At 37.3% G+C, this 19613-nt stretch overlaps 2 protein-coding genes across 5 annotated transcripts in view; both read right to left on the minus strand.

Annotated features, from left to right (window-relative positions):
* dip2ba (disco-interacting protein 2 homolog Ba) overlaps positions 1-2376 on the minus strand; it is a 52808-nt gene extending 50432 nt beyond the window's left edge. For both annotated transcript variants that reach the window (XM_079850337.1, XM_079850336.1), the window contains exon 1: positions 2091-2376. In XM_079850337.1, the coding sequence (XP_079706463.1) occupies positions 2091-2175 (85 nt within the window). In that variant the 5' untranslated portion in view covers positions 2176-2376. The remainder of the gene's footprint in view (positions 1-2090) is intronic.
* A 1740-nt stretch (positions 2377-4116) lies between these two features.
* atf7a (activating transcription factor 7a) overlaps positions 4117-19613 on the minus strand; it is a 29799-nt gene continuing 14302 nt past the window's right edge. For 2 of the 3 annotated variants that reach the window (XM_079850339.1, XM_079850338.1), the window contains 11 exons: positions 16079-16175; positions 14547-14677; positions 14186-14350; positions 13138-13295; positions 11912-12005; positions 11086-11175; positions 9480-9599; positions 8733-8882; positions 7127-7315; positions 6037-6142; positions 4117-5953 (listed from right to left, as the gene is read on the minus strand). In XM_079850339.1, coding sequence (XP_079706465.1) covers positions 5718-5953; positions 6037-6142; positions 7127-7315; positions 8733-8882; positions 9480-9599; positions 11086-11175; positions 11912-12005; positions 13138-13295; positions 14186-14350; positions 14547-14677; positions 16079-16175 — 1536 coding nt within the window. In that variant the 3' untranslated portion in view covers positions 4117-5717. The remainder of the gene's footprint in view (positions 5954-6036; positions 6143-7126; positions 7316-8732; positions 8883-9479; positions 9600-11085; positions 11176-11911; positions 12006-13137; positions 13296-14185; positions 14351-14546; positions 14678-16078; positions 16176-19613) is intronic. The other variant, XM_079850340.1, reaches the window with a different exon arrangement.

A 19613-nucleotide genomic window follows, 5' to 3' on the forward strand; every position in this document is an offset into this window, starting at 1 on the left:
GTTGTTTGAGAGTCTGGCCCACACACTTCCAGTTGTGTAACACTATTACTAAGCTGAAAACTGACACATCTCCCCCACATAGTGCTCTCTGACTGAGTGAATGAGTAGAACGGCACCGTCTTTCACAGACGGATGACACGGCGGTGAGAAGATGCTTGAAGATGCATGACGGTGCATGAAACACCATAGCTGTGATGAACATTGAATGAACTTCTAAACCCTGTGAATAGACATAAATGGCTGATATTTCTGATAAAACACTATTTTTACTATCATTTTATATTATTATTATTATTATTAAACAAATAATATTGTAAAAAAAAAAAAAAGTATATTAATAATGTGATTACTATCATATTGGTAACACAGCTAAACATTTAGCATCACTAAAAGGCCTCTTTAAAGGGCGACGAGAATACTTTTTGTGCGAAAACAAAACAAAAATAACGACTTTATTCTACTATTCATTTTCTTCAGTGGGTCTCTAAGTGAGTTCATATAGTGTAACAGCGCAGCGCTTCTGCGTTGTAAGTCAGCACATAGGCTCACTATTGGCCGACGCTGGTCATGTGTGTGACGCGTGTGACGTACAACACACAAGCGCTGCGCTGTTACACTATGTGAACTCATGTCAGAGGTGAATAAAGTCGTTATTTTGGGGGGGGGTTTTGCGCACGAAAGTATTAAACTTATGGTTGAGACACTGTAGTCACTTGGACTATTTTAAACATTATATTTTCTAACTTTCTGGGCCGGCTAGTTTCGATCCCATAGAAGCCTATGGAGGAGTGATCCAGCTCTCAGATTTAATCAAAAATATCTTAATTTGTGTTCCAAAGATGAACGAAAGTCTTACAGGGTTGGAAAAACACAAGGGTAAGTAATTACTGACAGATTTTTCATTTTTGGGTGAACTAACCCTTTAAGATACAATAGCACTCAATATGGTGCTATGTATGGTCTCAAAGATATTAAGTAAGGGATAATCCAAGGCTAGCTGTGCATGAAACGATTTTAATGTCTGGCTGAAAGGTACTGTAGGAGATTTGTGCTAGAGATATGTAGAACTATTTATAATCTAGCCAATATAACTGAATGAACTTAAGTATAAATCTTAATGAACTAAAGTAATAACTGATAAGAAATATATATTGTGTGATAATGTAACTTAGTCCTTGGCTTTTTAAAATAATGAGCTGACTAAGGGTCTGTATAACCCATAGACTAGTGTAGTGGAAAAATGCATCTTCACATCAAATATAGTTTACAAGATAAACTATGGTTGGATTGGAATGGATAATCACCATTTTATAATATTGAGTAAAAGGTGAGAGGAAGTGTCTACAGAGAAGGCGTGTCTGTGTGGTAACAGGACATCAAGAAGTAGATCAATGCCGTCACTGATTTATTGCTTTAAAGAACAGACACACTCGTATAGCAAAAAGTGATGCCCCTTTAAAAACGTCTCCAAAATGAAAACAAAGGGCTTTGAGAAGAACAGCGATCGTAACATACAATCAATCAACATCCAAAACCACATGAACTCGATCTGCCTTACTGACAGTCTCTGTACTACGGCATTGTGTCTAGCTAAACTGTCAAGGGCTCTCTTTTCTTTAAGGTCTAGATCACTGAACAAACAATAGTCTCAGTCTCGAGGTGAAACAAACGGCCGGATTCAGCAACAATGTTCTTCTAGGTCGGATCTTTCATTTACACGAGATTAAAAGCATATTTGATGGTGGAAAATCATAATTTCTTTCAACACACTCTGGCGGTGTCTAGAAACCCGTCGAGCTGTCTACCTAGACAGCATGTCTGGGCATCAGATGCGTTAGAAACGGCATTTTAGGCATCCAGACATTCTGTCTAGGTAGACAGCTCGCAAGTTTTTGAAACACAGCCTCTTTCAAAAAATTCTCTGAGGGGAAACAGAGGACCTTCAAACACCAACACAAAGCAGTAGACACTGTCTGCTTGAGAGTATATAAGTTATGTGACTGTTTTAGCGCCATACGACCATGGGATTTAAATAGTAGGTTAATATTATTAAACATTATTAAGGTTAAGGTGATAACTCCATCTCTTACCTTCAGACAGCTCGAGCTCCAACTCCGCCAACTGCTCTCTAACCTCTTTCGGTAGAGCTGCCAAATCCACACCGCGGTCTGCCATCGTAGTGAGAATGCGCTTAAGTTGTTTTAAGTGTGAAGAAATGCGTTTTAAAAGGCAAAAATCCTCCCGTCAAGACAGAAGACATGTATTAAAAGGTGAGTAACAATCCATCCGGACAACTACTCCTTCCGCCATGCTGTGAGAACTCACCAACGCCAACTGCACTGTGCGGTCACGTGATCGCGTTTACCTCCTGTGTGTGAGATCAACGACACCCCCAAACACACACACACACACACACACACACACACACACACACACACACACACACACACCTCGAGACGACACGCATGCACCCTCTAGCGACAACACAGAAGATGTGATACTGACGTGATTTTTGAACATGTAACTTACTATGGTATTCTTTAATAAAATAAATAAATATATATATATTATATATAAATATTTGAATATGGAAATCATTCAGCAGCAGGGTACTATGGTATTACAATCGATAGATTATACTGTATCATTGTTCCACCATTGTGGACCATCAAAAACTGGTGCATAAGAAACATTACTTGTTATTACATACGTATTTTTAATATTTGCCTATTTATGCATTTATTTGTAATAAATTGACCATATATTTATATAATGTATAAATTGTATTCGTCACACTTCCAAACGTTTTGTAGGCTTTAATAATAGGACTTTTTAGTTTAGTGGAACACTGCCCAATTCTATTATATTGAAACAAAATTATATAGAGAATTATATAAAACATATTATGTATAATCTTTCGTGGTGCCTAAATAAGACTAAAGACATTTTTGTTTTTTTGTTTTTTGTTTAATCAAAACTGCAGCACTGTGTTCAGAGTATTTCACTTCAACATGCATGAAAAATAGTAAATATATATGGTACACATATGTACATTACAAGGGACAATTTTAAAAACTATCGGTCCAACTTGGAGTGAGGCTATTTCCCATAAAAGACATACTCTTAAACAACCATTTATAATTTTTTCTTTAGCCTATAAAATCATCCTATTCTAAAGGACTTTTGTTTTGTTCAGTCAGACTATCTCAGGGAAACTGCATTCAATTTTACTTGCATGAAATAATTCCATAATAAATTATTTGTGCATTTTGTTGGAATAATGGATCATTAAGTCCATCAAGACAGAAATCTGGTATAACTTTAAAGTGATTCAAGTGAGAGGGGGGAATCAGTCAGGGACCGTCTCAAGGCATCCTCATTAATCTTTACAAATAAAAATAACTACAAATATTTGAGTACAAAGTGTTAGAAGAACAAAAAGAGAATGAGAAAATAAAGTCTACAAAAGAATTTCTACTTTTACATCTTACAACACACACAAAAAAGATTTATTATAGATATTTCTATAGTCCTGGCAGCATACAATGAGAAAAAAAAAATTCATAAAAAATTCAAATTAAAAAGTGCCAGTGAGGCAAAAAATTCTCCATTCTGTTCATTTCAGGTCAACAATCCTCTATATGGGTTCTGCTGAACGATTACAGTGCCAGCACATAATATAACAGAAAAGCCAGGGTTAACACTTAAACCAGGAGTCATTCATGAGATATCGGTCAAGTGGGAAGTTTGATATGCTGTTTGAAAGAAAACCTGACAATCTCTGAGACACCAAACAGAAAAATAACCCAAACTGTTTTTTAGTGCATTCTAGCAGGCCTATATACATTTTGGACTGATACTGTGTAAATGCAGCATTCAAACTGCAAATAATGACAGAAAATGAATGAGAATTCAAGTTACATACTGAGCAACGACAGTACATCTTAGTCCCTTGTCTATATGCTGCCTTAATTTTGAAAGTGTCTGATATTGTGTAAAAAAGACAAGTCTGTGAGTTTGATTAAACATCAGGTACAGGTAAAACCATTCGAACAACAGTAGATTTGGATACTCTTTGATCCCTGCAGCCTTCTAGTTTGATGTAATAGCACCCTATTACATCCAGGTGGCAGTATAGAATATGCTCAAAATTAAGGGCAGTGCTCTCTGGCTGTTTAAAGGCATTATTGTTAATTCATTACCTCAGGACTGATGATTCAGATAAAGCTTTTAACATCTCCTGACAGATGCCTGAATGCGATAGTTGGCCAGTCGGGTCGAGGATAACCTATAAAGAGGCACTCGAGTGATTCATAAGGCAGAATCCATGTCTCTTTAAATTTTTATCAGGGACTGTGTATGTTTATGAGCGGATAAGGAAGCAGAAAAACAAATAGTGTTACAAAGTATCGGGATATCAACTTTAACAGTCTGGTAATCGTGAAAGTGACTGAACGGGAGGTTATAGAGGCACTAGGGCAGTATTACTGTAAAAGTGAGGCGGAGAACTATGGAAGTCCATTTCCACCACATCATAAAATGCTCTGGTAAAACATAATTATGAGATGTCAAAATTATGACAAAAACATCAAAATTGTGACAAAATTCTAAATCATCACAAGTTCTACTTTTTATGTCATAATTCTGACTTGTCTCATAATTTAAACTTGTCATAATTGTACATTTTCATCTCACTATTACGAGTTTTTGTTATAATTATGACTTTTACGCCATAAATGTGACTTTTTATCTCATTATTATGAGTTTTCTTATTTTTTCTATGGCCAACTTAACTCAATATAAAGTTGAATTTAAAACATTGTGATCACAGGGAAAGAAAATGGCTAACTTTGGAAAGACATCGATTTTTCAAGACACTGGACTGTGCGCAAGGGTCCTCGGACAGTATGCTATTTGCGTTTTGCGAGTTTGTCGTACACAAGAAAACAAAGATAGGACCGAACAAACGACAACTATGAGGTTCTGTAGCCCAAACTGAATGCAATGTGCCAATACAATACAGTTTATATATAGCAAAAAGGTTGCATGCTAACAAGGCAGTCTTAGTGTATCAGTCCTTCACAAACTGCTATTTTCCGTTGTACATCACTGTACACCCACACAAGAAGCACACATGCACACGTCGATTATAAACGTATATAACAGGTTAAAAATGAGGTAAGATGAGCGAGGGTCAGATGAGGGGGGTGGCCACTTGAAAACTAAAAAAAAAACTCTAAAATAGCAAGGTAAAAGATCGTACAGAACATTAAAGCATCATGTTTCTCTCAAACACACACACACACATACTAATACATATATATAAGAATATATAAAGTATTGCATCGTCACAAATTTGAGACGCAGCCTGCATGTGTGTGAATTAATGTGCAATAAAGCACATGTACACATACACCGAGTGCACCGTCACAATTCAGGCAATGTCTTTATTGCAGTGTGTATGTGCATATGTCTATGGGGATACGTTTAATGACAGGAAGTGCTTTGCAGTCCTACAGCCAGTGGAGGAGCAGGAGGAAGATGAAGGAAGGAGCAAGAGTTACAGAGGATGCAAAGGAGAACACGGTTTGGAGTCCAGCCCCCATAGTCTATGGCATAGTGAACAACAATCTCCTTCCGTCTCACTCTATACGTGTACAGATCTGCCCCCTCTCCCGGGATGCGGAGAGTCCCAGGCAGACTGTTAGCTGCTCTCATCATCTGCTGGACTGGTGGGACTGTGTGGCCATGATGACATGCGATGGCCCACCGCTCTCCCCTCGCTGGCTGCCCATCCCTGCCAGCACCGACATGGCCACCGCCTCAGCCGCAGCACGGGAGCTCAGGCCGTTGGGCCCTACTGTAGACGAGGGGCTGTGGGCCAGAGAGCTGTGCTGAATGACCGGTGCCGGGGAGCCCGTGGGCTCAGACGTCTCTTTCATGTGTTCCTCTCCTGAGAGACAAAAAAAAAGAAGTGAAAAGGAGATTAGATCATGCAGATGCAAGTGAAAGAACCACAACTCAAGCTCCACTTACCTAAGTAGGCGGCTTTCTTCTGGAGGTTGGTGACAGGGCAGTCTTTATGAGCTAACAGCAACTGCTTTAGATGAGCAACTTCGTTTCGCAGATGAGACACCTCATTCTTGTACACATACAAATAAGTGAAAACAAAGTGTGAACATGACACTTGGACACAAACTTGCAAACACATTTGTATCTACTCAATTTCAAGTACATACAACAATGCCAAACCATCAATGCACACAACAAAAGCAATGAAAAATAGTATAAATAATAAAAAAATGAAGTAATGAGAAAACAATATAATAAATAAATATAATCGAAAATATTTTCTTTTATAATAAATAAAAATAAAAATATTAGCATTTTTGCTGTTATTAATATTATTAATGATGGTCATTTTGAAATATTTATAATAAATATAATAAAATAAAACAACAAAAACAATATAATAAATAAATACATACACATAAATAAAAAATATTAAATTCTTATAAAATAATATATATATATATATATATATATATATATATATATATTATATAATTATTATTATTATTTTATTATAATAATAGCAATAATAATAATAATTGTAAAAAAATAGTCTATGTTTGGAATGAGATACTAGAAATAGTGCAGTATATGCAAAGATATAAAAGAAATTAAAAATATTTCAAAAAACAGTATGTAAAACAGTATAACCTCATCATAACCTATTTACATTAAGTGAGATACATTTACCTGGTAAATAAATGTTTGCTTCCTTTTTTTGTTGCAATTTTGTGCAAACAAAATGTATCTTTTAACTCTAACTTTATCTTATCTTAACATTTGCCACTTAAAGAGATTACAAAATATCACAGTTGGCATTGATTTTGGTTCAGTCTTGACTCTTTAAATAGAAGTTAAAGACAAACGCATTGCATTGTGGGATATGGTCTCCCACACAGTATATTCTGGTTGTATGCATCTTGTATAAGAAAATGTAGGTACTCCATGAATTGCATACATTTTGAAGAACATGGAGGAACCACTTCTAACACATTTTTGCTCAAGTTGATTTTAGATCAAATTACAAGTCAAAGAATTTTTCATGCACACTAACCGACAGCGAGACGTTCATGGATGTGAGCTCCTCAGCCTTCTTCTCCAGAGAGTTGACCCACACCTTGCGTTTCTGTCTGCAACGAGAAGCTGCTGCTCGGTTCCGCTCAAGGAAGCGCTGCCTTCTCTCATCAGGGTCGTCATCAGTCGTCCTCCGCCTGCGACCCCCGGTGGGCTGAGCGGGTGACACCTGAGCACAGCAGGACAGAGTAAACAGAGATGTTTACTGCTTAATGCCACAGCAAAGTGAAAGATGCTCCCTGACAAACATGATGCTCTGCTTTCAAACGCTCCCGTGAATATTTGTGTAAGCACTCCCTTATTCCTTTTCCACCGACACCGTTCCAGTGCGGGTTCCCGGCCTGTGTCCGTTCTCAGACTGTTCCGCGCATTTCCACTGCAGAAAAAGGGGTACCTAGCCAGAAAGATTGTTTTGAAAGAACTCCAGCCCTAAAAACTTGCTGGTCTCGAATGGAGCCGGGAGCAGAGGGTGGAGAAATGTTGTCGCTGTCTATGGCAGTCTCGCTGAGCAATTTAATAACGTTGCACGACATATCTAAATATGCAACGTTATTATATGTGTATGCAACGTTGCTCTTTATGTCTAAATATAGAAAACTGTGGGTGCGAGAGCATGAGTGAATCAATGGTTTCAGTTTCAATACATCTCCAAAAAGGACATATGAGAGGACCGGGATTTAATGCGAGCTGCCGGTACGCTAGAATCACTCCCGATACTGGAACAGCAAAACAGAAGTGCCGCACTGTCTGCACAAACACCAGGACGCACACTGTTTAAGTTAAACTGTTTATAGTCAGGTAAACAACACCATTCGTTCTTCAAGTCTGTGGAAACATGCGACCGGTTCGCCTGGCCAAGAACTGGCTCTGGCTTCAATTTTTCGCTCTAGCGCGAACCATCCTGGTGGAAAAGGGGTATGTGAAAGAAATTCTATTTACATGTTTTTGCAGTGTTGATTGCACGGTTTCTTTATATAACTTTACTCAGTTTCTGTGTATAACCCATTAATAATTTGAATAAAATATTTATTTTTCATGAGTGACAACCATGTTAAAATGCCGGACTGAATCTGAAATTTTGACGAAATTTTGCTCTGCTTATTAAACACACAGGGACGCACAGCAGCACACAAACATGCCAAATATTAAAAATAAGGATTACAATGTAAAAGATTATTATTGTGTACATAAAGATATGGTGGAATCCGGCTTGTCCCGTAGATGATCAGCGTGCGCACTTTTACCTTGCGCACGAGCAGATCCGTTTGCGGTCTTTCCACTATCAAATTCCGTCATGTAAATAGCAAATCCACCATGGCGGCAACTGGCATTTAAAGGGAATGGGAGATGAGACTCTGATTGGTTTATTGCACGTAAAGCCCAAAACACACCCATTACTCATTATGAGAATAGGGACAACCGTTTGGCGCGCCGACCATTTTTCCCGTCGCTAAACTAGCAAAAGTGGATTCAGACACGCCCTAAGTGCTCTTGCGCCGTGTGCTTTAGACCATGTGCTTAGATCGTTAAAATAGGGCCCATAATGTTTGCAGTTCAGACAATTCGAGCGTGAAAACGTGCTATACCTGTGGCTGAGCAGGGGATGGGGCGTCTGGATGCTGGACCAGCAGCTGGCTTTGCTCAACCCTCTGAGGTACCATCGCACTGGACCCCATCGCCACACCAAGACAACCCTGAGCAGAGGGCATCTGCTGAGATAATGCTGCCTTCAACCTCTGAGAATAACAACAAACACACCATGGTAATGTGGCACAAGATGGCATTCTGTCTAATTACAGACAGCTGTTACAGCCCAAACACTCAATTTGAATCCTCTTTCATGTGGAATGGCAAGAAAAGTCATTTCATAAAACTGAACCACAACTCATCAAGCACTGAGGAGAGAAACCATGTGACAGAAAGGAAATAAACACGTGTGAACTTCTGTATTTTATTTCTATGTGTCAGGATGGTCATGTCGATTTTTTCTTCTCCAAATCTTAAGTGAACGTCCTAAGAAACATATCTGGTGGACGTTATATCAGCTTAATTATGTAGACTGACTAGCCTTCAAACCACCCACAAACTAGTCTGTTATGAAAATATGTATTTTTGGCATATCCCTGGATAACAAGTGTATTTGAAATAAAGACTGTTAATGACAGAGTTGCTTAGTTCCAACAGCCAGTGCTTGTTTGTTGTGAAAACTATCACCCATGTGACGTGCTGGATTAAGACTTTCAACATAGGAACACTAAGAGAAAGCTATGCATCTGAGCGTCTTGCATTAAGATCCACAGGCTGGCACAGAAAGAAAAAAAGCTTGCCCTCACCATCTTTGCCTCAGTGTGGGGGTTATAACCGGAAGGTGAAGACGAGCCGCTGCTGCTGCCCCCTAGTGGAGGCCCGGGAATTCCTGGAATGTTAGGCACCATACACAGGGGCCTCGCCAGCTACACCACAGAGCCAAACACAAAACATATTATGAGGCAAATTATAAATGACTCCAGAGATCAAAAAGAACAGCTCACAGAAACATCATATTGAAATAGAAGTGAATAATTTTTGAGCTACAACTGGCACTGTGCTGAAACAAGGGGGTTACATGATACAAAAAACACACTTGGCCTTTAAAACTGAATCAGAGCAAAGTCCATTAAGGCAAGTCAATTCAGTTGGTGTCCATCTTGGTAATGGACCAGAGCAGCTATTTTATATATAGGTAATGGGTATAAAGGTACAGTTCCTGTACCCTGTACCAATTTATTCCTGTACTTCAGTGAGATCAAAAGACTGAAAGCTCCAAAACTATTTGTCGGGATTACATTTCAATAATACATCTCTAATCAGAACAAAGTTTGCTTCTTTAACTCAAAATATGCTAAAAGAAAGTGTTTTGAGCACCTCTAAATATGATGATTCTCTTGCAAATTATCCCTTTTCAAAATATAAAAGCAGCTACAGTATATTTTAAGAGTGAGAACAATAGTATTAATTTGATATTAACATTATATACGTAATATGATATTATAAAGACAACCATTTGTTTAAAAATTAAATAACAGATATGAAGTTATTGTACTAAAATGTAGTGCTTTAATGTTGGTTTAGTATTATTTATATACTATTAGAGTATTTATTAATATTTTTAAATTAGCTTTTTTTATATTTTGTTTTATTTTTAGGGTAGTTTTTAGTACATTTGTAACATGCTTTGTCATTTTTATTAGTTTTTGTTTTGTTTAATATTTCTGTTTAGCTTTAGTTTATTTTTATTTCAGTTTTAGTAATTTTAGTATTTTAACTTAAAGCTTTATTTCAATTAACAAAAACATGTTTTAATAGGCCGTTTCTCAATATGCGTTCTTAAGCGATCTTGCATCCTTGTGATCTTATACTACGCCATCATCAACCGTCGAAGTTTAATTCCAATACTCCAGAACGCAAGTACAGAAGACGCATTAAAGTACCCGGATGTGTTTTTGATAGCGAGGTTGCATCGAATGCAGACTTGAGAGAATCGACGACGTACAGAAGCCTATAAGCTTTAAACTTCTCGTTCCCACTTAAGAGATTCCCGCTGCAAGCTCGCAAATACAAGTAAACATTTATCATTCTGTTTTGCTTCATTTTAATAAAGTGATAAAGACCTGGAGAAAGCCTGCAGTATTTTAATTGGCATATTAAAAAATATCTTAACACTGACAAAGCATAAATAACATTAAACATATATGCTCGTTTTCACAAATACATGCGGTAAAATAAAACGATATAAAACTATATGAAAATAAATGTCTATAATAACATGAAATAAATGTTTTAATAGTTTATGAGATTTGTTTGTGATGTTATGTTGTATTTATAGTGCATTGGCTGCTACTTATAATATGCTGGGACGGTCAGTTGAGCAACAAGATCACAGCACATCTCAATTCTCACAAGGATGCGTTCTGTGTCCTCGCGTCCTTCCGAGTTCGTTCTTTCAAAGTAGCCTGGCAAGACCGGCCTCCACGAGAACGCAAGTCCGTTCTTGGAATTGAGAAACAGCCTTAGTTTCAATTGACAATAACAACACTGAATTTTCCACAGACCCCCAGCACCATTTTGCAGACCCCAGTTTAAAAAACAGTTTTACAGTAAACAAAAAGTCGAGTGTTAAGGCCCGTTCACACCAATGACGATAACTATAATTATAAAGATATACAACTATAATGATAAAGAAAGACAAATCTTTCTCAATGTAAAAGAATGGCCACACTAATAACTTTAACAATAATGGCACATAGAGACGATATCATTGGAATGTTTTCTTCCCAGTTGATGAAAGATAAAAACTGACAGCCAATCAGAATCCATCCTGTTTTAAAAGAGCTTGAGCATTTAAAGTGGCAGACCACAAAACTGCAGCACATGCTTAGAATAAACAGAATGATATCATGCATTGGTGTAAATGCAAATATAGTTATCGTTATATTTACCATTCTTGGAGTGAACGGGTCTCTCCAATTATTTTCCTTCGAGTTGTCTATCTACTTATACCAGGAGTGTCCAATCCTGTTTCTGGAGGACCACTGTCCTGCAGAGTTCAGCACACCTGAACCAGCTAATCAGGGTCTTATTGGCATACTAGAAACTTGAGGCAAGTTGGAGCTAAACTCTGCAGGACAGTGACCCTCCAGGACCGAGTTTGGACACCCCTGCCTTATACTGTTTCTGATTACAGTATAAGTTCAAATGAATTATAGTAAATACACTTCAAACTTACAGATATTACAGAGGGCATCTGCATAGGACCTGGAAGCACAGGAACGGTTTGACCATTGGGAAGCATCATCATTGGGTACGGCACTGTGGGAGACCTGAAAGAGAAGTAGAGAAATTTCCAGATTGCACAAGCAGCAACACCAAATCATACTGAAGTTCTGCTCTTTTTTTTCTCTCATTCAATGCCAATAATAGAGCATTTGTCTCTGCTGTGAAAACTGAACTTTGGTCAGGGATGCGTATACACTGACACTGTTGATTTGTTGCAAAAGCACTGCCAGCTGATTTCCAGATTTAGATCTATCTATGTATATCAGGGTATGTTGTGGGAACATTGCTCATGTCCAAAAATTGCTGGTTTATAATCATTCGGATGGGTTTTGGACTTTTGGTTTCTTGCTAAATCCAGATAGATTTGGGGCTTTTTGAAATTCTGCAAAAATGTGTCGGTTCCAAATTGTTTAAATCCACTTTCAGATTCTCCAAATGGGTTTTAATGTGTAGACCAAATGGACGGATGTAACTTGGCGTCCTTTCACATATTATTGAATGCTGACTTGAAAAAACTGTTGAATAGTCTGTATTTTCCTTATTTGTTTTAAGTTTGATTGCATATTCAGGGCTCAACGCTAAGGATTTTTCTACTTGACCGGTCGGGCCAGTGGTTCAAATTTTTACATGCCCTGCCAAAATTTTCACTGGCCCCACAACAAAAAGGGCCTATAAAATAAGCCTAGTTTTGTTTTCATTATTTTAAAGCTACTAGATAAATTCATTTAAACATTAAGTAATAAACTAGGAAACATTAAGCAATAAAATAGGAACAAATAATCAAATTACTAGTAATAGAACAAATAAATACAAAAGAACAAACATATAAATGAAATAAACAGTGCTTTTCAGATTTTTCAAGTTTTTAGCCCTGATATTGTAAAGCCAACTTTAGTCGTCTGATTTCCAAGGAAGGTTCATTGGCTTCCATATAGACTTCGGATTGGTAATGTTCTGTTGGCAAGTTCTGCTCTCTTCCTGTCGACTATCTGACCAAACATTCTTGGGACGTCAAGTATGGCATCTAAAATGAGCCAGCTGCCCACATTTTCCTAAGAATTACTACCGCACCAACTTAAAGCAGCACAGTGAGTCATATAGAAATGAGTCATAGAGAATAAAGCTGACGGCCCAAAGCAACGACTCCTCATTGATACGCTGTGGCTGTTCTCTTACCCCAGTGTGCGGTTGGACGGTGGGGTATGTGTGATGACAGAGGTAGGAGAGGGCATGGTGGGCTGTAGGCCGTCATAACCCAGGTGCAGGGGGAGAGAGCCAGGACGCACTATGGCAGGGGTGGGAGCCGAACTGAAGGCGGGCTTTGGAGGAGAATCCTGTAAGGTAGATAATCAGCCAGCTAAGCACAAACATCTCAAAGCTTTTAATTCAAAAGCAACACTTTACTTCCAAAATGGATGTCACCCAGTCATGATTGTTTGTTTAGTGATGCAACACATCTAGTTCATTCAATGCCAAATACATAGTTTAGTGAAATGTATAATTATGGTCTCCATAGCTCAGTGGCCACGTGAATGCCAAATGTGTGCTAGCATACGTTACTACTAACTATTTATATTTTTTTATATTCTATGTATTCTACAAAAAGACTAGTGATAATGCTTTAGTTTTAATTTTATTTGAAATGTATTTTACTTTAATAAATGAAATACATTATTTGGATAATTATTTAAATGAGTAAATATAATGATACAAATACATTTACAGTTAATAATAAAATAATAATAAATACAAATCATTAAATTAAATTATTAATATTAAATTACATAATATTTTAACATAGAAGTGAAAAGTGAAATGATAGAAGTGAATGTTTCAATTAAAAAATGTACATGAATTTCAGAAATAGTATTCAGTTTGTACCCCTTTTGCTTTATTGACAGCAGTGTTGAGCTGCATAAACTCCACAAGTTTGTGTAAAACCTAGGATCATGTTCTCCAGCATGATTGAAAACAATCCAAAGAGCATCTTGTGCTTCAATGCAAGATCATCTGATTTGTCTGTACAGAGATTCACATGATCAATGTCACAAATTTACCTGATTAGTGACCTAGAAATTATTATTATTATTCATTTTGCATTTATAAAACATATATAACATTTTAAGTTTAAATAATTTTGAATTGCAGATATCCAGTGTGGTCTCAGACTTTTGGGCTTTACTGTATCTGCTCTAGCACAGTTTGGTTTGCATAAAGCCTGTACCTGTCTTCTGCCTATGGGCTCTCTGCTGCTATCTGACATGCTGGAGAAGGAGTCAGGGCTGTCAGGCGGAGAGGAGTCCACCTCCACAGGGTCCTCCTCCTTCACCTTAACGTCTGAAGGCGTCTGCAAACTCATGTCTAGTGCTCCCGAATTAGGAGCCGGCAACTACATGGAAAAAAGAAAGAGAGATGAAGAATGTGATAGACGGAGAGAGGGCTAGACGAGGCAGTGTTACACGAGAACTGATAGGGAACTCTGCAGTCCATAAATCTGAGTTCTGGCAGCAGACAACCAGAGCTCCTCATGTTTGGAGCACGTCTGACTGTATGACTGAATCCCTCCACCCAGTCCCGCAGCTCACCGGGTTCTTGGCCCTCTTGTCCTCATCTTCCTGGCCTTTAGGGAACTCCTGCTCGAACGAGCCGGCCAGCTCATTGAAAAGGCCCACCTCTTCACAGTTTTTCAGGAAACGAGTGGGAGTCGGCGTCTGGTCTGGGATAGAGAGTGAGAAACCGAGAGATCTCATTGTTTCCTTATGAAAGACATGGACAATATAAACTCTGTCGTGCAGCCAAATGGCTGTACGCAGCCATACAAACCAAATCTGCAAACGATTTAACATGATAAATCTGTGAGAGTTCAAGGTTATTACGTTTGTGTTTTTTCCCCAAAAGTTTAACAAGACAAAAAAAAAAAGCACATTGAGAAATTTCCCCCCTTATAATTACTAGCTTAAGGGGATTTAGCTTCACTCAATAGCTATAAAGTAATGATATCAAATTGCATTGTTAAATCTCTACACTATTTGTTTTGTCAGTGCCACTGAAACCAGCATTCCTGGTTACCATTTCCCACAAAAGTAGTGACACACAAAAACATGGATGTAAATATGGGGATGGATGATAGGGACATGAACCTACCAAAGACAAATTAACAATAACTATCAATATTTATTTATTTAATTAATATAATAATGCAGAATGTATGACGGTACATTTTAAGATTCTGTCGGTTTCACTGTACATCACTTTTTTTCTTTTCATGACTGGGCCTTTATATTGGGCGGTCATGGCCTAATTGTTAGAGTCAGACTGGTAACGAGTCAGACTGGTTCGATTCTCAATACCGGCAGGAAATGATTGAGGTGCCCTTGAGAAAGGCACCTAACCCCCAATCGCTCCCTGGTGGCCACTGTGTCTGTGTGTGTGTGTGTGTGTGTTCATTACTCCAAAAGTAAAAGTATGTGCACTAACACGGATGGGTTAAATGCAAAGGACAAATTGCGAGTAAGGGTTACCATACTTGGCCTTTACATGTCACTAACACACTAATATAGGTTTATTGTGGGTTATTTTACTGTCAGGAGTACATATAACATAAAAACATTATACGGTCAAATACAAATTGACTTCAATATAAGGTTATCAAATCTATTTATAAACTTAACAATTTAGTTAATTTTTTTAAATGTAATTAAATGAAAATTTAAAATTTAAGTTTACTGTTTAAAATAAAACATGTATGAAAACTTGTGTAATATTTCTTAAAAATAATGTTTTAATTAATTGTATTTCTATTATTATTATTATTATTATTATTATTACTTTAAGAAGTACATTGTACTGTGCAATAGCATTACATTTCATTCATAATTTCTTCAAGCTAGACCAAACATTTATTTTGTAATGCAGACCTTTGAGTTTCTGTGTGTTTTAATAAAATGTATTATTATTATTATTATTATTATCAATTGAAGAAGTGATAATAATAATATCACCGAACTTTAATATTAAACCGAACTTTTATTTTTTTATTTTGACTAATGAAATGGTAAAAATATTATGTTTGAGGCAATGTGCGTTCATACTATCAAATTGTCTGGGTGCAAAGTACCTGCAATGATGACTGAGTCCGTTCTGGCGGGTCCAAAATTCAGCGTCATTTGATGTTTGTGTTTGTGGACAGCCAGGTGGTCCTCATTAGTAAACCTCTACAGAGGGACACAGATGAACAGATGGATTACGAGACAAATCTGGCCAGTAGAAGAAAGAGGAGCCTTTCATGACCTCAGGGCAGAGACACACTTCCAAAGAAATCTAGAGGGAGTGGCATTGACAAGATTTGTCTTTCGAAACAGAAAATGTAGGCCAGAGAGGACTTCATTATGATCGTTTTTCACCAAACCCGTGCCCTACTCAATGTCTCTGAGGTATAGGATGTAACTACAGTGTCAGTGTCAAAGACTTACAGTAGAAGTGGCTTTCTGTTACACAGCTGACCTTTGTACCCTTATACAACCTCCAGGCTTACAATGCTTACGTTTCTTTACGCTTCCGTTCAGAAGTGCAGCTAAAGCATTACGCTGTAAATATTGAACTTCCACATTTGTCAAACAATAAAAATGTCTTTCAGAACAGTCCAAAAATACATTGTGCAAATGAGTACAAAAGTGCTGATGTTAAGGTGGAGTTTCGTGGTTTAAAACCATGATGTTATGCATGCAGGACACAACAGCTCATGGGCTGAGCAAACTACACAGACGTATTCAATTAACATTTATGACAGGCAATCATGCATTCTCCAATGTGCTTTTATATTTACCTTATATTTAACAAAACAGCTGTTCTGATGTTAAAACCGTGCGCTGCACATGCACAGCTAGTGAATCGCGGATATTTAAGAAACCATTTCCACAAGTATTAAAGATGCTTTTTTGGAATATGATGAATTAAAATGTTATGATCTGACAGATAGCAGTGAAACAGCTGTGCTAAGTAGGAATGGGAATCTAATGAAAGGTAAAGATTCTGGTTATAAATTTACAACAATTCTTGAAAAATATATTTGCAGTCATTTTGATGACTTTACTCAGTCTTTATAGAAGCACCCTATTTTCATCTAGTCAACTACATAATAAATGAATTGCATTAATAATATAATATGAACAACAGGAGTAAGTACAACATAAGATTTTACACAGTAAGATATAAACTGTATGTTTTTGATTCACTAAAAAGAACCGGTTCATAAAAGTAATTAATTTGGGAATCAGACTACTTTGGACACGTTCTTATGTTTTTGACTTAAAATAATTATTTGCTGACATAATCTGCAATAATCTGACAACAATGTTTGCGCTGCATGTTTTTGATTGACTAAAAAGAACCAGCTCAAAATAGATATACGCTTGGTAATCGGACAACACTGTTGAGCCCCATGTTTCTGATTCAGTAAAAAATAACTGATTTAAAAGGAGTGATTTGTTCAGAAATCAGACTACATAAGTTGTGATATGCTTTTGATTCAATAAAAATAACTGACTCAAAATAGCTTGCTTGGGATTCAGACTACACTGGTTGCAATGCATTTTTGTTTGACTGAAAAAAAAGTGTCATTTGTTCAGGAATTTGGACTCCACTTGTGCTGTATTTGTTTTATTCATTAAAAAGCGGACTTCGCTGATTAAACGTGACTCAGTTCAGGGTTTTTTGTGGGTGGGTTTGGAACGTTTGCCGAAATTAACAGTTGTTTGAAGAAGCACCTCGACTACTGAATCCTTGCAGGCTTTTCCAAAACAACTCATGCGGAGGTGGAGCCTCTAGGATTATCTTTTCCTCTTTCTGAGTGGATTTCATGACTCAAATCATGTTCACTGGGCTCCACAGTCTTCTTCAGATTATTTCTGGCTCCATGTCATGGCTACAGTTCAGCAGTGACAGCGCAAAGTGGAAACACAGTCAAGTGTCAGAAGCTTATTTTTAGCTGTGCCAGCATCACCAATACAACAACTGCATTTCTCATAGCTTCTTCTCTCCCTACACTTAAATGAGTTACTCTGGCAAGGACAACACATGATGACAACACAAGGACAACAGCTTGATTGAAGCAAACAGAGAAACTAATTAACACCAACAAACAAGAAATGCAGCTAGATTGCCTTGCATGCAGTAGGCTTCATTTTTATACTTCCTCTTTAGTAGCCATATCTTATGTTTGTATCTTCCTCTAAGAAGAATGCGACAATTGTGAAATGCAACAAATAGTGCTATTCTAATAGTCAAGAATGAATTATGTTATATAGCGGCACAGTTTAATACTTAAAAAAATTGGGTGTAACGTTTCTCTGTAAAAAAAAAAAAAAAAAGAATAACCGCATCGTTCTCCACTCATGGTTCGGCACGCACTTCTGATGAGGCATATATAATAAGGTAACAAAAAAATGCATAGACCACTAATGTATGTTTCTGTTAATTAATACACTCCGGATGAGTTTCAAGTGATGGTAGCTACCCTATCATCTGTTAGAATGTAAATCTATTGTTGACAAAAGTGTTGCAGTTCAGCATAGAAAACAAAGGAGACACGCCGCTGATATTAGCCAAATATATTATATTAATAAAAAAAACAGAGAAATCTCTCACTGCTCTTGACTGAATAACTTTTGTAACTTTAATAAGGCTTAATCTTTATTTAATTTATACAGTGAAGATTAGCCTATATGCAGTGTTATTTTACATTTGATTACATTATCAAGGCTCAAAATTGCGACCATTTTGGTTGCATATGCTCTTGAAATTAAATGCGACCTCACAATTTATTTGGGAGTATTTGTGCGAGTGCAAATAATTATTGTGGAGCGACCTTTCTTCTAGAGATGCACCAATCGACCGGCCCATAAATTGGAAATGGACGGTTTTTTGCTCCAAAAACACAGTCGGCAACCGGCTGGTTTTTAGTTTCATTTTGGCTAATCTCTTTTCTGGACTTGCACACAAACTGCATTGCAATCATTTCTCGCAATGTCATTCATGTGAAATTATGATGAAGTCTGTTAACAGGACGTTAACAGGCCAGAGACGGGACATGCTGAAGACCGATTTAAAGAGGAGAGCGCAGACGCGCAGCAGAGAAAATACCAGGCACCGCAAGATCACAGTTCGCGATGCTCAAAATATGGGTAGAAAAATATAAATATTAAATTGGGGTGGGGGGTTATATGAATGGATCTCTGAAGGGAACTGACTGTCTATAGAACAGTTTCGATGGCATTTTCTTTTCCTCTTCCCATCTGTGTAAAGTAGTGTTTATAAGCACAGCTCCTTTGTGTAAAGAAACGCTTCTTTTCCATAAGCGCCACCTGTTGTCAGATAGTGAATTGGCATTTTCCATTCAGTCCATCTCTTTTTGTTTTGTGCAGGTGTCTTATGTAACATAGTTCATAAAGCTAAAGTCAGACCATTCTGTATTCACTCTAAGTCTTGAAATGATGCAATCTAATTTAAATCAAAAACATGTGTGTAGCATCTTTGTTTGGATCGTGATTAAAATGCAGTGGTTGCCTCTAATTTCAAATGGCAACAGATGGTTGTTTTTTAAGGCCATTTTAGCCTGTTATAGATCAAATAAACAACAAATAAAATAGGCAACC

This window comes from Squalius cephalus, assembly GCF_949319135.1.
Source record: "Squalius cephalus genome assembly, chromosome: 18".
Lineage (NCBI taxonomy): Eukaryota > Metazoa > Chordata > Actinopteri > Cypriniformes > Leuciscidae > Squalius > Squalius cephalus.